Below are 14,025 nucleotides of genomic sequence, written 5' to 3'. Positions count from 1 at the left end.
GAGAAGGGATAGTTCAAGGGGAAATTATTATGTACTCCTTGAGTACCATAAATGCATATTCCCTCCTCTCACATAAATGGTGGGTCCCACTAATTAAATTCATGGTGAGACTTACCATTTATATGAGAGGGAGGAGTACGCATTTATAATATTTCGGAAGTACCTAATAATTTTCCCAGTTTTCAAGGCATAAAATCAGTAGATAAAAGACCGTACATGACCATATCCCTAGTCTCACCTTTATTAAAGCTATACTTCCTCAACACACATTCCTTGAGGAAGCCAGCTTTGTCTAAGACCCTCTGAGAAGCCTTATTCTCTAACTCAACCAAACCTTGAAACCTGACCACATCTGGGAACTCTTTTAGCCCTTCACTAATAGCCATCTTCACTGCTCTAGTTGTTATACCATGCCCCCAGTACTCAGCAGCTAAGGCATATCCAACATCTGCCCTACACCGGTCATCACTGGAACGTGGCATTATGATAACAAAACCAATTGAACGGTTGTCTATGCATATGGATCTGCAATAAGGGTGTGGAATGCAATAGTCATTGATGTAAGAAACTACTTCTTGCTTGGAGGTGAAGGTGTTCCACCTTGTGAAGCGCGTCACTTTTTCATTGCCACCATACATTAAGAAGTCATCAACATCTGAAATTTTGTATGGACGAAGTGTGATCTTTGAAAGATTAATTTCCATCTCCTTTGACATGTCAAATAGTGGGAACAGTAGGTGGTGCTGTTTGTTGAGAAATGGAAGTTATATGTGATTTCTAAAGTTTGCAATACCTACCATAGGATTCTTATAACTTTTGTTTTGACCTTATTATTAAAAAGCCTAGTTTATTCATTCAACAAACAGGAAAAACTAGTTTAATAGCGCAATGGATATGCTAACCTTGGCTTTCTTAAAGATGTATCAAAGCTCTTATTGTTCCCAATCTACACAATTGATGTAAAAAAAGTTACAGAATGCTTTTTAGAAATTAGCAAGTGCTATAGTTGGTGGTTTAATTTAACTCTGAAGTAGAAGAAAAATATTTTCACAATAGTTTACATCCACTATTTCATATCTGCAATTGATGTAGGAATGTCCACATTTAAAATGTTCACATTTTAACACATAAAAGTTGTGTAAAAAAACAGATATGAAATAGTTGATGTGTGGGAATCAAAACTCTAGAATGTACAACTTTTAAAATCGCTATCTTTCTTTCTCTTTTTGATACAATTGTATTTTTATTCAGATTATAGGTTGAGTAAAATAAACCAATAAAAATAAATCATATCAAACCAACACTAGATAATTGTTCTTCTTGCTGACTCAAAAATTAAAATATAGTAGTCATATTTCACTAAATATCTATCTATCATTGCAAGGAAAACCAAAAACAAATCTCACACAACCAACTTGTGATTCTGAATGGTGGTGCATCCAAGGGGAAAACGTTAAAACAACATTGTCTTGAAGGGAAGAAGAACATCAAGATTGGAAATTCAAGGTCCCTACTTGACGTGAAAGTTCTATTTAATATTAATTATACAATTATATAAGCTCTATCAGAAAAATAAATTATGGGAATCTAGGTTATTTGATTTGAAAAAGCAGTCAATTTAGTCATAAACAGCACCATATAAAAGAACTTACGTATTACTTTGTTTTCTAGCTTATAGAAAGAAAATGAGTGGTAAAAACCGTGACTACCCTACCTAATTTTGACCATAAGGACCACCAAGCATTTGTTAAGTAACTTTTTTCTTCTATTTAGGAATAATTGAACCCTAGATGCTTCAAATAAAAACATTAAAAAAAAAAAGTCAGTTAAGTAATTATTTTTCTTTCTATGTAAGAATAATTGAAATCCTTGACGTATCCAATAAACCCCCCACCACGCCACCCCCCCCCAAAAAAAAAAAAAGTTAGTTGAGTCACAAGTTCTTAACTCTCTTTTAAATTAACTTAAGCCACAAATTAACTTCACAAACTTTTGATGAACATCAAGTCTTATATCTAATATAGTTTATTGTTCATCAAGTCTTAGATAAGTCTTATATCTAGATATAGTTTATTGTGGCTCATAGATCAACACCGATACTTTGACGTTCTAGAATTGTGAGCATACCCTTCAAAGTTGTAATTAAAAATCTAGAGCGTGAAACTTGACTATCAGAAATATATTATAAATACACCAAACAAACTAGAACTTAATGAACATCAAACCCGCACAGAAGAAAAACAAACTTGTGATGCTTCAATCAAATTCAAACTTTTAGACTAGAATTGGGTGGGGTGCGCCAGGCCCGAGCAATAGTGCAACGCATGGGCGACGCTTGAGAGCCCCAGCAGCAAGCTACTGTGGTGGGCTCTCCCCCTCAAGAAATAAATTTAATATCGTGTGGGCCGATGACCCACATATCAGATATTAAACTGATAAGAACAGATACTACACTTGATCTTAGCCAAAAGGCCGAGAAAGGTATGCTTTGCCCAGCTGCTGATTTTCCATTTTATACCTCAGCTTTGTTTATCCCTCCTCTCTCTTACACGATGTGGGAATCGGCATTTGAAACCAGCAAGAGTGGAAGCACATTTATTCAATGTATCTCTCTTATGCACATAGCCAGGAAGGTGTCTTAGCATATGCTATTATTTGCAGGCTAAGAACCACTGCATTTGGTGATAATATATATTTTACTTAAAATGTAATACAAACTACCTTACAAACTCTTAGAGATAGTAGATAGACTGCATCTCACTTATTTACATACTCAAAAATAGTAGATTTAGATTTTTATTATTTAGATGGTTAGTAGAGTCTTTTGGCTGAATATTGCAGAAAATTGAGTTTATTTGTGATATGGGTACTGTTTAAAGTTATTTGGAAAATTGAGGAAAGAGAGTGAATTTCGGCAACATCGTTGCCAAAATTCTAACAAAAAGTATGAGAGAGGAAAGACAAGTGATGTGATGGGAGGATTTGAATTTCGGTAATCTCATTACCGAAATTCTTGTTGCTCGAATTTGCTGCCTAGTTGCCAGGTGATGTGCCCGAAGGAGGAGTGGCTGAAAGGAAACCAATTGTGGCAACCAAGTTGCCGAAATTGTAGGGGAGTGAGGAGAGAGAAAATAAGAATTGTGGCAACCAAGTGGCCGAAAATGGGAGGAAAAAAAGAAAAAAAGAAAAAAGAAGAGAATTGTGGCAACCAAATTGCCGAAAACTCGGGGAGAAATTTAATAGTAATTTAGGCAATGAAGTTGCCGAAAATGAGGGGAAAAAAGAAGAAGATTTAGGCCGAAAATTGGAGGAAAAAAAAATTGTGGCAATTGATGTGTGGCAATGGAATTGTCGAAATGGAAGGAAAAGAAGACTGCTTCTTGCATTCATTGGTTTCTTACAGAAGAATTACACTCCTTTTATAGGAGGGGAAATGGAACAAAAGAATATGTATATATATATGAATAGGTTTCCCAATAATTCATGTCATTTGTTTTTTTTTTTTTTACATAGTATGATCTGGTTAGCATCTTGCTGTTACAATGGTCCACCAAGTTTCACATGTGCAAATCTCATTCCTCCATTTGGTTGATGAGGTTGTAATATTCTTTTTTGTCTAAAGATGACAAAGAGATAAAACTTCAGTCATTTGCCATTAAAAATAAGTCATACTACACATCAAGAGATTTTCTTGTGGTCATGTCAAATCTTTTATTTTTTTTTTTTACACAATTTTTAGTTAGACATGTAGTTGATTGGTATTTGAGTACCAAAAAAAATTTGTCAATTTTATTATTATTATTATTTTTATCTTCTAGAAGATGAAATTTTAAATCTAGATTTTGAAAAACACAAAAGAATCGTATTATTTGAAAAAGCAAAATCCCTCTTGCGTTGAAGCCACAAATATGTCAATCTTCATGAAGGACTATTGAAGTCAATAGCCATTGAAGATAAAGAATGGGGAATTATTAACCAATTGATTTTTCAAGCTTTACCAACAAATCAATTGAAGACATGGCCCTAAGTTTAGCATGATGGAGAAAAAGAGGTAAAAATTCTTATAGCCATATCAAATTTGGTTCTTAAAGACAACAAAGGAAGAAGAATTTGCTAAAAATGGAATAGTTAATAGCAAGGTGCCAACCATATCATACTCTGTAAAATGATATAAATGCCCTTGAATTATTGTACGTATAAACGTTGTAGATATCCAACAAATGGAGGTAGAATAAACAAAATTATAAGAGTTTTGTAATTCAACTAATACTTTTTGGTTTTTTCAACCGAAATATTCAAGGTTTAATTTATCCCTCCCTCTAGGGCCTTTACTATGAAATTATAAAATAAAAATAAAAGTAAACAATGCCTCCTCTACCCATATTAGGAGTGACCATAATACCTCCTCTACCCATATGGCTTTGTACCATGAGTGAGGAATTGCAACTTCCTTAAGATAATCAAGTGCATCTTCTCTTGAATTGTAGTACCTTAGTCTGCTCGTGTGAATGACTTGATTATTGCATGCCAATTCCATAAATTCATCCACATCAGAAAATTGATAGGGGTGTAGTTTGATTTCCATCTGATTATATTAATCTTTATGCATTGTTCTTGTAGCTAACACCGAAACACTAAAATGATTGCTAAATATTTAGGAAGAAAAGAACAGGTTATAACTTTTGAAGACCAAGAATTAGAACTGCAAGTTAAGAGGAGCTACATGAATTTGGGAACAGAAACACAAAAATTATAGCTTCAAACATGTTTAACATAATTAAGGAAAAAGAGAGTCTATGTTCTGCTCTTTCACTTCATACTCATATCCTTTTATGATGCTCAAAGGCTTTGAAGATCTTCTTGTACACACAAACTAGTACAATAATGTTATCCATTACAACCACACATCACATGACTAGTACTATAATTGGCCGACACTTTTCACAACTCTTTTTAGTGATAGACACAACTTGCATCTAGTGCACTAGAGCATTAGACCCATATGATACAAATATTGTGTCTAAAATTTGGCATGTGTTTGTATTGTTTTAGATTCAGTGCACTAGACCCAAACTTTGCTCTTCAGTGACAAAGTAGGAATCTCTCTACCATTAGTTAGAATTCATCTATTGAGTCATCTTCGAAGTTGTTTATTATGATACAAAAGTCAAATTTTAAGTTTTAAGGATCAAAATTAGTACATTCCAAATATAACATAGATGTCCTACTAATTTCAGGTGATAAGGTTAAATTCTAAACTTTAGGAACTAAAACAAATTATTGCATAAATTATCACACATAAGTTTCATTGTGAAAATACTCTCTGTTGCCAAAACAATCTATTCCACTCTCATTTTTTCTTGCTTTGAATCTTATGTGTTTTATGTGAAGAATCCTATTTTATTTTTGCTTCAACTTTCAACCACGACATTTTTCTATAACAGCAAATACGCTTATTTTTCTTCAAATCACATGGATAGATCGATACTTGTGCACACAATGGGAAGCATTTTTTTTCGTTAATGTGGGGGGTTTAGACTATTTTCTTAGGGGTGTATAATCCCTTAAAAATAACCATTAGTGTATATGGTCTCATAACTTGCACCAAAGACATCAACATGTATAGTCATTTACTCATTTTACGCGTTGGTTGTCACAAAAACTTCTTGACATGGTAAGTAATCAACTAAGGCAGCTATTATAGCAGCATGAGGTTACCTATTAATTTGGATGGAAGCCACAAGAAGAAGTAGAGCATGTTTACTTCAAGAAAATAAACTTAAATCCATGGGGTTCTTTGAATACAAGAAGAGATTAGTTTGAAGTCTATCAGAAAATAAAGAGACAAAAGTTTGAATTGCCTTGTAGGCTACAATGTGTTTAAATAGTAAAATAAACCCTAGGGTAGCTAAGAAAACAAACCAAAAATCCTAATTTGTATTAAACACAAAATTAGGTGGCAAAATGAGATAATTGCAAAACTAAATACTAATATTTCTGGGAGATGTCCCAAAATAGACAAAACATTATTCTAACATTAATTTAAAAGTTACAATGGAAATTAAAAAAAAAAAGGTACTAAAAATGGTAAAAACACAAATTTTAGAACTTAAACAAAGGAATTTGCCTACATAGCGGCTTCAATCATGGCCTAAGGCCACGAGTTTTGCTCCAAGTGTTGTGAAGGATTTTCATGCAATTCTTCAGTTAGTTTGATCAGTTCTTAAAAAGCTATACATAATAACATCAATTGTCTTCCCATGGACAATGACATATTTCCTAAGTACACCTTCCTTTTGAAACCCAGCCTTTTGCAAAACCCTTTGTGAGGCCTTAATTTCCACATTAACAAAGCCTTCCAATCTCTCCATATTTGGAAACTCTTCAAACACACTAGAAATAACCAATTTCACTGCCTCTGTGGTTATACCTTTGTTCCAATACTTTGATCCAAGAGCATAGCTGATTTGCCCTTTACATATCTCATAGTCAGACCCTGGTTTGACACATATGAATCCAATGGGACGGTCCTCCAAGCATATGGCCCGGTACCATGGGTGAGGAATGGCAACTTCCCTAAGATAATCAAGTGCATCTTCTCTTGAAGTGTAGTACCTTAGTTTGCTCTTGCTTATGACTTGATCATCGCATGCCCATTCCATGAAGTCATCCACATCAGATAATTGGTAGGGGCGTGGTTTGATTTCCATCTTATTAATCTCCCTAATATCTTGGGCCTGTAGCTAACACCAAACACTAAAGTGATTGCTAAATATTTAGGGGAAAAGAGAGAGAGAGAGAATAAATATATAGAAAAGAACAGGTTATAAATTATAAGGATCAAGCAATAGAACTACAAGTTAAAAGGAGCAACAAAAACTAGGGAACCAAAACACACAAAATTTATTGATTCAAACATGTTTAACATAACAAAGGAAAAAGACTGCATAGGTTCTGCTCATTCACTTCATACTCGTACCCTTTTACAATTCTAGCAAGGGCTTTGAAGATCTTTTTGTGCGCACAAACTAGTACTATAATGCTACTCATTACAATGACACTTCACATGGCTAGTGCAATAATTGGCAGACACTTCACACAACTCAGATGCTTTTAGTGACAGACACAAATAGTGCACTAAATCCAATATGATGCAGATACATGATTAAAATTTACCATGTGTTCATATTGTGTTGGGTCCACTGCACTAGACCCAAGCTTTGTCCTTTAGTGACAAAGTAGGAATATCTTTACAATTGGTTAGAGTTCATCTAATGAGTCAAATGATTCAAGCTGTTTTTAAATTAGAAGGATCAGAATTAGTACAATCCAAACATAACATAGATGTCCTACTAATTTCAGGTGTTTATTTTGTAGGACTTTACTTTCACAAGACTCTATAGGACACAAATACACTCTGCATGGAAAATATTAGATCATTTGACATCTTTAAATTTTCAATGTGGTAATATATCCACCTATATTTTTAGTGGGGATGCTAGTGCTACACTCATCAAGTGGTCAACTAAATTCCCACAATAAATTAAATTGCAATTATTTGAGCACTGATCAATCAGCATGAACACACAAAAGATATTAACCAGAGTCAAAATCACCTTTACCTTCACTCCACTCTTTGAAGCTAAAAATAAAGCATCAATCACAGAGCTTCAATCGGCAACACCAACAGGAAAATCAAGTTTTAAGGACAGATAAATGTACTTGTTGATGACTAATTTAAAGCCATCCTATCTGACGTTCTTCCTGGCTTTTGTTTGAATTTCATTATCCTATCTAACCTTCAAAATTTCAAAATCAAATTTTCATTATAAACAAACATGACTTGAATGACTGCTGAGGCATGATTGTGGTACATACTTGGTATCTTGACTCTAGTAGTTAATTCTAAATACCTCTCCAAGTCTCCAAAAGAGTAGCTTCTTTTTTTATTTGATGAGGGCTGACCTTGTAGCAAGCAATTGTTATGGTTCTCCCTTACCTCACATAATAGTGGGTCCACCGTATCAATTTTTGTCCCATTGTCCACATTAACAATGCTTCAATGTCCACATTAACAATGGCTTCCAATCTCTCTATATATCTCTTCAAACACGCTAGAAATTAGTATTTTTCATTTTTCACTGCCAATGTCCATGACTTGTTCTACTTCTGCATATGAATCCAATCAACATGTTTGTAAAACATGAATGGCCTATTTGGAAGTTTAGAGAGGGAGGAGAGTAGAGGGAAGGAGAGTAGAGGGGAATGGTTCCCTTCCACCTTGTTTGGATGTTTTTAAAATTAGTAAGGGGGAATGGAGTAATTAGCCCTTCCCCTTGTTTGGATGTTTTAAAAATTAGGATGGAGAGGAGAGGAAATGATTAAAATAGACAAATTTACCCTTATTTGAAAATGGACTTGCAACATTGGTCTATTATTAATTTAGAAAGGGTAAATTGGGAAATTTATCTACCCTACTCTCCCTCCAAATCTCTCCAATTTAGGGGAATTAAAAATGAGGGGTTAGAGGTGGTTGAAACCCCTCCAAACTCCTCCCCCTTATTCCTTAAAAAACTTTCAAACAAGGTAATTGAATTACTCTCCTTCCCTCTACTCTACTCCCCCTCCTTTTTTAAACTTCCAAACATGCCAGAAATTTCTATATGGAGGTCGGCATTATTAATTAATTCAGTAAATACTATGTAAAAGCATTTATTAAAAAAGTTATTGTTTTGGAGACTGTATGGACTTACAAAACTTGGTCTAGAATAGGGTGGGGTGCGCTAGGCCTGTGCAGTAGTGCAACCCATGGGCGACGCTTGAGATAACCAATTAACCATACACAATCACCAATAAGTGCCTATCACGTGGCTTCTGAAGTTCTACATAGATCAATACAACTTCTTTCGGTCACCCACTAAATTTGAGTAATTCTGGTGCCACCCCATTGGCCACAATTTGCCTATGTGGCGAGTTGTGGCCAATGTTTTGGTGTCGCACCAGAATTTTTCACTAAATTTATGCGGTCACCCACTAAATATTCGCTGTCAACGACTTTTGTTAAGGTTAAAATCACGTGAATCTCATTTAATTAAAAAAATTAAACAAACAGAAGAAATTTTATAAATCTGACTTTAACGCTTCTAAAATTGATAAATTTTCAATTTATTGACAAATACGGACATAAAATTGACAAAAATTGACCTTAAAAAACTGAATAATTGACAGAAATTCTGACATAAAGTGCTATCAAGTGTCATTCACTCATTTTAAAATTTTTATTGGACTTTGTTCTTTATTTAATCAATTATTTAATGCTTTATAAGGCCACTCTTCTAGCTTTTATATATTTATTTATTTTTAAAATTTTCATAAATGATTGAATATTCAAATGGGCTTTAGCAAAAAACAATTTATTGGGTAGTCAAATGGTTTTAGCATGACTTAAGAAAATTTAAACATTGTTGATACCCATTTTCGCGACACATTTTTTTTACAAGCCCGATTCATGTATTATGTTTTATTTTATTCTTTTAAAGCATGGCCTAAACCCATGCGACTTATTGGGGAAATTGAGGAAGTGTGGTTTGGAGGGTATGGGTCGTTTCCTTTCGGACCTTTTGCATGAGCCTAGCCCATGTGTGCTACCAAGTGGGCAAGGGACACTGGTAGCACCTCAGGCTCATGGAGGAGGTTTTGTATCCAAAATTTCCACCTCAAAAGAGTTTTCATGCTCTGGGTGACTGTGCCCCTAATTTTTAGCCCATCTCCATTTTCCACACCAAAACACAATTGACCCTAAGAAAAAGGTTGAACAACCTAGCCCACTCAGCCACCCAAATGCAGCTATCAAAAGCCTACAATGACAAGGAAAGAATGGCTAATGGAGTCAGCCACTTTATTTCCAAAATCTTGTAAAAAGCAAGCCAACTCTCTTACCCAATTAAAGCAAATCTAACCATAACCTCTTTGATTGAGACCTTGGGGTTCAAAGCCTCTTCTATTGACCATAAACCAGTCACTTAGAGCATCCCAAGTTCAATACAAAAGGCCCAAATCAGATTCAAAATAGAGAGCCATGTTCTACCTATGACCTGAAACTTCAGAGCAAAAACCCTTTCAGCCAGTCAATAATCTCAGAATTCTAAACCTTAGGGGTGGAAATATGGGTATAGGGGAACCTTCCCTCTCTTCCTCACGACCTCCCTCAATTTCCTCTTCTGTGTAACTGTGGGTCGAAATTTCAAACTTGTTATGTTTTTATGCTTTTTCTGAACTTTTGTTGTAAGCATTTTGATTCTCTCTTGTCAAAGCACCATTAGCCTTTGTTTTTTATACATTATGAATTTTGGGCTTGATTCTCCATAAACAAACACTTCTAAAGAACCCAAGGGGAGATTTGGGCCGTTTTCACATTTTTGGTCATTGTCGCAAAACGTCCCCGACAAACATAAGCTCTCATAAAAATATTAAAAGAGCAAAATATTGCACTTTAACAAAAAAATTATTTAGGTTTGTGTAGAATTTAATATTTTTTAGCTACCTTATGAAAGTTATGATAGAAAAAAGACATTTGAAAAATAGATCTTTATATTAATTTGGAATATTTTAGTTCATTTTTCTACTTTTATTAATTTAAAATATTTTAAATAATTATTAAATTAATTATGATGTCATCACGGTTAAATCTTAGTCCAACCTAAAAAAACCTTAACTTTTTCCTTTTTATGCTTCATTGAACGGTCCGAATTTGAAAATTACGCCTCAAAGTTGTTGAGCCGATCTTAGTAGCCAAATATTTTATCCTGCCTTAACCTCTTTGTCTTTTTTTTTTTTTTTTTTTTTTTTGTTGAGAACATCTTTTTTCATTTTAAATTTATAAGTTTGGACTACATATATTTTTTACCAAAAAATCACCACCATTGACCATAAATAGTAACGATGATGAAGGTTGTTAGGCAGTATTGGGGGCCATACTTGTAGTGGCGGAGCCACACACAAGGGTGGAGGGGCCAAGGCCCCCCCCCCCCCCCCAAAGTTTTAAAAAATTATTTTATAGTATTTATATTATCTACATTTTAAAAAATGTAGCATGTAAAAATTGAAGTTGGCCCTCCCAAACTTTGAGTCATTTCAATGGTGTTCTTAAAAGAAAGAGAAATTATATTAAAATCATATAATTTAAGAGGTTTAACAAATTAAACAATGTAAAAAATGATAAATTTTTGTACATGTCTAATAGAAGAAATACATGACTTTTGTATGCTCATTAAAATTTAGAAGATGATAAATTCTCTTAGTAAATTAATTTTTATATGTGTGTGTGTAGAGGTTTGTCTTAACTAATATATTAACATCACAACTTGGCCCCCCAAACCAAAATTTCTGGTTCCGCCCCTGTATATTTGTTGAAGATTTTTGTGTGGTGGGTTGGGCAGCAATGGACTTCATCTCTCTAGCTACTATACCCGTATATATATACTAGTTTGGTTGGCCATTGAGTGAAAAATTAAGATAGAGCTTCTATTTGAAGAAGTATGAAAACAATTTACTAAAAAAAGTATGTCATATAATACTAATCTCCTTTATAAGAATATTGATTACATAAAAACTTAGAGTAGAAAATTAACAAATGAATATTTATTTTACTATGATAGTCCCTTAGAACCCCTTTGTTAAAGGCAAGATCCATTGACTAATAGATTTTAAGAATGATAACGAATATCATCAACTTCTAATAGTAAGCAACTAAGTTTTGCTATGACATTTTCATGATAGATAACATTTTGAAATGTGCGATGTCATATGTTGCAATTGAAACTTTTCATCAAACACTTGCAACCATTCACAATCAAGATTTTGTTATTAATACTTCCTTCGTTATCTTATCTAACTATGATGTTTAGCTTACTTAGTTCTTAATGAACTCCTTTATACATGAGAAAATGAATAAAAAAGAACAAGATAACGAAAGACATATATGGGTATTCAAAGTTTCCATTAGATAAGATTATAGGTGTAGAAAATTAAAACCTAGTAAATCATTGTTTTCTAGCTAACAAGTAGAAGACCTTAGAGCATTCACATTAAACCTCTCAAATGCTAAAAATGCTATTTTTTTTAGCATTTTTGAGATAAAAACACCACTCCATTAAAACTGCTTAAGATTTAAGCTACAGTGCAATCTCATATTTGAGACCGCATTGTAGCTACAATTGTAAAACAAAAATTATTTTTTATTCACCTTAGGCTCTCTCTCTTCTATCTTTCTCTTTTCTCTCTCTGTGCTTTGTCGATGTGGTTCGCCGATGAGTGTGCTCTATCGATGATTGTGCTCCGCTGATGGTCGTGGGTTGTGGTTTGATGTGCTCTGACGATTTTGTGGGTCTGAGTTCATGGGTCTGGGATTGTGGGTCTAGGTTCATGGGTTTGAGTTCGTGGGTCTGCGTTCGTGGATCATCGGCGTGACTGGGGTTGAGATCAGGGTGGTGGGTTTTGGTTGGGGTTGAGAATAAGGTGGGTGGGTGGGTGGGTGGTGACTAAGGTGGGTTGCTGTGGCTGAGGCGTGGGTCTTGGGTTTGATGGGTTTTGCTTGCCGTGGGTCTTGGGTTTGTGAGTTTTGTTCGCAGCTCTATCCTCCGCTTCCCTCTCTTCCTCTCATGGTGAGGCTTCTCTCTCTCAAGTTTTTTTTTGGTTATGGGGTTGATTTTTGGATGGATGCTGATTGTGGTGGCAGTGGGTTGGCCATGGGTCTGGGTTTGCTGTTGAATGTTGATGGTTTATGGTGGTGGTGGCTGACAGTGGCTAGCCATTGAGAAGAAAGTGGTGGAAAGAGAGAGAAAGTGGTAAAATAAAAATAATATTATTTAAATGAAGTTGTAAAAAAAATAGAATATTTGATGTTTGGTGGATTGTAAAATGGTATGTTAAAATTGATAAAGTAGGATTTTGAAGTGGTAAATGCTAAAATATTTAGCATTCTTGATGAGAATGCTCTTATATAACTACTCTAACTTTCCACCAATGACTACAACATAAAAATTAAAAAAAAAAAAAAAAAAAAGAAAGAAAGAAAAGAAATAGAAATAGAAAAGGCAAACACATACAGTTTCGCTAACTGAGACAATCACATAATGAAATTAAAATAACATGTGTAGAAATCGGATAAACTTAAATTGAACAAACCTATAAAATTAAATCCATCAAGCACAAGAAGTAAAACCTATACCTTGGAAAAAGTGTGAAGTAGTGCATATTGCATTAGAAAAACACACCGCCAAGGTTTGGAAATCATGCTGAAGAAGGATGTGGAACTTCCTTTTTTCTCTTGAAAAATCGTAAAAAATCTCTTCTCCTATTTTCTCTGTTGTCCAAGGTTTCACTAAAGCCAGTCAACTTTTTCAATTGTTGACTACCAAGGCTATCAATTAAGATAGTTGTCTCCTTGATTATTGCAATCTAAATATGAATGTAATTTAATTATCCAAGTAACTTAGATTGGATGTAAAGTATTTTTTTTTAAATGATTTGTTTAGCCAATAATTATAAGTAGAACTATTGTCACATATACAACATTTAATCTTCCATGTTCTCTCCTTGCTTTGTAACTTTTATTTTTTTTTGGTTTATGCTTGAGTTAAGAATGAAGTAATGGCTTCTTTCCCTTTATGTTGTATCAGGTTCCAAGGCCAGGAGAAAAAGTAGGACAAAAAGTTATAGAATTATGTTCATTTCAGAACTTTCAGGGGAAAAAAAAGAAACTTTTCATTTGTTTAGTGTTATTTCACTTGTCCCTTTCTAGTATCACCTGATCATCTTTCTTTATGTGTGCATTTTTACTTTACATTCTTTGTAAGATTATATTTCAATACTGCCTTATCTTTAAAGATATGGGTGCGTTTTGATGTTGGGCATATACATGATAGCGGAATATTGCATTTTGCTTCACCTATTAATGGTTCAACTATTGAATCTGCTATATATTAGCAAATGGACTTTTTATCAGTAATTATCAAGCATCCTATT

At 34.0% G+C, this 14,025-nt stretch overlaps 2 protein-coding genes and 1 non-coding gene across 3 annotated transcripts; all 3 read right to left on the bottom strand.

The window, feature by feature from the left end:
* Positions 1–163: 163 nt before the first annotated feature.
* LOC115993927 (uncharacterized N-acetyltransferase p20-like) lies at positions 164–1,241 on the bottom strand. The gene has a single exon (XM_031117922.1). The coding sequence runs from the start codon at positions 714–716 to the stop codon at positions 183–185; it is 534 nt and encodes a 177-aa protein (XP_030973782.1). The 5' UTR covers positions 717–1,241; the 3' UTR covers positions 164–182.
* Positions 1,242–2,289: 1,048 nt separating this feature from the next.
* LOC115951074 lies at positions 2,290–2,485 on the bottom strand. Its single transcript, XR_004083210.1, has one exon. It is a non-coding gene; the product is annotated as a U2 spliceosomal RNA (small nuclear RNA).
* A 3,579-nt stretch (positions 2,486–6,064) lies between these two features.
* Positions 6,065–7,660, bottom strand: LOC115994372 (uncharacterized N-acetyltransferase p20-like). The gene is made up of 2 exons (XM_031118497.1): positions 7,623–7,660; positions 6,065–6,737 (listed from the first exon to the last, which is right to left on the bottom strand). Exon 2 carries the CDS (start codon positions 6,708–6,710, stop codon positions 6,204–6,206), a length of 507 nt encoding a protein of 168 aa, XP_030974357.1. The 5' UTR covers positions 6,711–6,737; positions 7,623–7,660; the 3' UTR covers positions 6,065–6,203.
* Between the last annotated feature and the right edge of the window lie 6,365 nt (positions 7,661–14,025).

Source organism: Quercus lobata, chromosome 6 (genome assembly GCF_001633185.2).
Source record: "Quercus lobata isolate SW786 chromosome 6, ValleyOak3.0 Primary Assembly, whole genome shotgun sequence".
Classification (NCBI taxonomy): domain Eukaryota; kingdom Viridiplantae; phylum Streptophyta; class Magnoliopsida; order Fagales; family Fagaceae; genus Quercus; species Quercus lobata.
This window is presented reverse-complemented; position numbering and strand designations above follow the sequence as displayed.